General features: G+C 42.5%; 1 protein-coding gene across 1 annotated transcript; it reads left to right on the top strand.

The window, feature by feature from the left end:
* Positions 1-912: 912 nt before the first annotated feature.
* On the top strand, positions 913-1,315 carry LOC143219983 (uncharacterized; the record flags this gene model as incomplete). The annotated part of the gene is made up of 1 exon (XM_076445749.1): positions 913-1,315. A coding segment is annotated over exon 1 (403 nt), but the record flags the coding sequence as incomplete, so codon positions are not given.
* Positions 1,316-2,518: the final 1,203 nt, after the last annotated feature.

Here is a 2,518-nt window from a genome sequence, read left to right on the forward strand (position 1 = left end):
GTTTGTGTGGCCTCTTGATATTTATGACCCCGCGCTGGGGAACGTCCTAGAGTGTAGAGCACGTGGCCCTTCCCCTGGCCCATTGCCAGCCATGTTCTCCGTGCCAGAGCCCAAGTTCGGTCAAGTAGGGGCTTCGGACCACGAGAAGTTTAGAATATAAGTAATAGGACACTTTCAAACGCAATAATTCTTTAGAAATACTGCGACCGGTTGTCGCACACGACGAAAATAGTTCTAGGACGTAGTGTAAGTTTTATGCGTAAATTATGTTGAGTGCGAGCTGCAATTTCGTCGAATCCCCGACTACCGATATCCAGGCGCCCTGGAAACTTGTAACATGCAAAGGGTCTCTGGGGCTCCGCACTAGAGTTTTGTCTCTAGGATCGCCAAAGAAAGATATATTGCCGGGCTTAGTGGCCGTGCACCATTGTGCGATTTTCCAGAAATATTCCCTTTCCCTTAGCCGATCGCGGGCCTAGGGGTGAGCTGCTAGAGGTATGCGAACTTTGACCAGCCTCTGGGCATTCGGCGGCCCAATTAGACGTTTAGGACCGCCCACACGTAATGATGGAAATCAGTGATTTCTGAGCGAACGAATACTACCCAGCTGGCACTTCTTATATAATGAGTGACATAGTAAGTTGGGGTGATCGATGAGAGTATAGACAGGGACACGTGGTTTACGGAGAGTTTAGAGTTGACGGAAAGTGAAGAAGACTTTAGTTAGTGTGCGTTGTATATATTGTGTGTTGTGCGTAGTTTTTTTGAGTCGCGAGGTCAGTACAGTTCTGAATGGTTCCCGAGTACACATTTCTTCCAGTAGGTTTAAAGGTAGTATGAAGTTTCCTTCCTTCTAGAAAGGCGGTTATCATTCTTCATTTTTCATTTTTGCCCACCTAAATATAAGATAAAATGGATGTGGAATTCAGTTATTCGTCTGATGAATCTGTATCTGGAATCATGCGGAGGGGACGACGAAATAGAATAATTTCATCATCATCATCGTACACGGCACGCGATAGGAGTACGACGGAAGCAGAAGTTTCGGAGTCTGGTGTAGGGGATCAAGATGATGATGCGGAACGGCGGAAAATAGCTGAAAAATTTGCACCAGAGGAAGAGTATGCAGAAGAAGAAGAGCTACTGATAAAGGAGACGGACGGCGACGATCCAGTTGCATTATATAAATTATTCTTCACGGACGAAATATTGGAGATCATCGAAGAAGAGACGAATAGGTGTGCTGCTCAGTGCATAGCGAATGCAGCATATAGCAGGAGACAACACCAACAAGCATGGAACCCCATTACGAAAAGTGAATTGAATACCTTTATTTGTATCGTGCTTGATATGCGTGTAGTGCAGGTTCCCGAAATTCGACTATATTGGTCCAAAAAGGCGATGTATGCGAATGCGCGTATAATGAAAGCAATGAAACGCGATCGATTCTAAGCTATATTGGTGTACTTGCACTTTTCTGGTAATGCTACGGCTAGAACCGAGGATCGGTTACACAAAATCCGAAATGTGCTGCATAAAATTCTTCATGCATTCCAAGATGCAGTAAAACCCGGTAAAAGTATAGTAAGTGACGAAATTATGGTTCCGTGGACAGGGCGCCTTAATTTTCGTCAATATATACCAGGTAAGCGGTACAAGTACGGAATAAAACTGTACAAATTCTGCCTTCCGGACGGATGTGCATATTTATTCCGGATGAATTGAAACGTGAATTCTAAAAGCACATTCTCATGATGTAGTCATGATATTGATACGAGATCTATTTTTCAAGGGCCGGATTTTATTTACCGACAGTTTTTATACATGAATTCCTTTAGTCTAAGATCTTCTCACCAAAGCAACACATATTTGCAATACATTCAAAATGAATAGAAAGTTTCTACCGCCACAGGCAAAGCAGAAACAGAAACGGAGCAACATTATATCTCTTCGAAAATCGGAGCGGCGTGAAATTTTTAAAGTGGACCAACAAAAGTCCCATCTGTATGTAAACCACTCAGAGATCTCACAATTGCGCCATTATTCGTGGCACAGATGATAAATTAAAACCAGGCACCGTTTTTCCTACAATACTGCGAAGGAGAGAGTTGATATATCAGGTGAAATGTGTTCCTGTTATAGATGTTACCGGAAAACGGTAGAATGGTATAGAAAAGTTATTATGGAGCTAATATGCGAGACCTCTTTAGTAAATGCATGGTACGTCCACAAACAGTGGGGAACCAAGCGTTACCAAATCTATAATTTAAAGAGAAAATTATTGATTATCTATTGACGAGTGTTGAGAATCCCTCTAGTGCAGAGCTAGTGGAATGTAGACGGAAAAAACATTTTTTAAGTTCACACCAAGCGCCTGCGAGGAAGATGAGGAAAAGATGTAACGATTGTTGCAAACGCTTAAAAAACTTAAAGGGTACATAGTTCGCCACAAACAAAAGAAAAAAAGTATTGACCTTTTGTGGCAGATGTCCAGATAAGCGGCACCTTGTTTAGAATG

The sequence above is a fragment of the Lasioglossum baleicum genome, unplaced genomic scaffold (genome assembly GCF_051020765.1).
Source record: "Lasioglossum baleicum unplaced genomic scaffold, iyLasBale1 scaffold0119, whole genome shotgun sequence".
In the NCBI taxonomy this organism is placed as follows: domain Eukaryota; kingdom Metazoa; phylum Arthropoda; class Insecta; order Hymenoptera; family Halictidae; genus Lasioglossum; species Lasioglossum baleicum.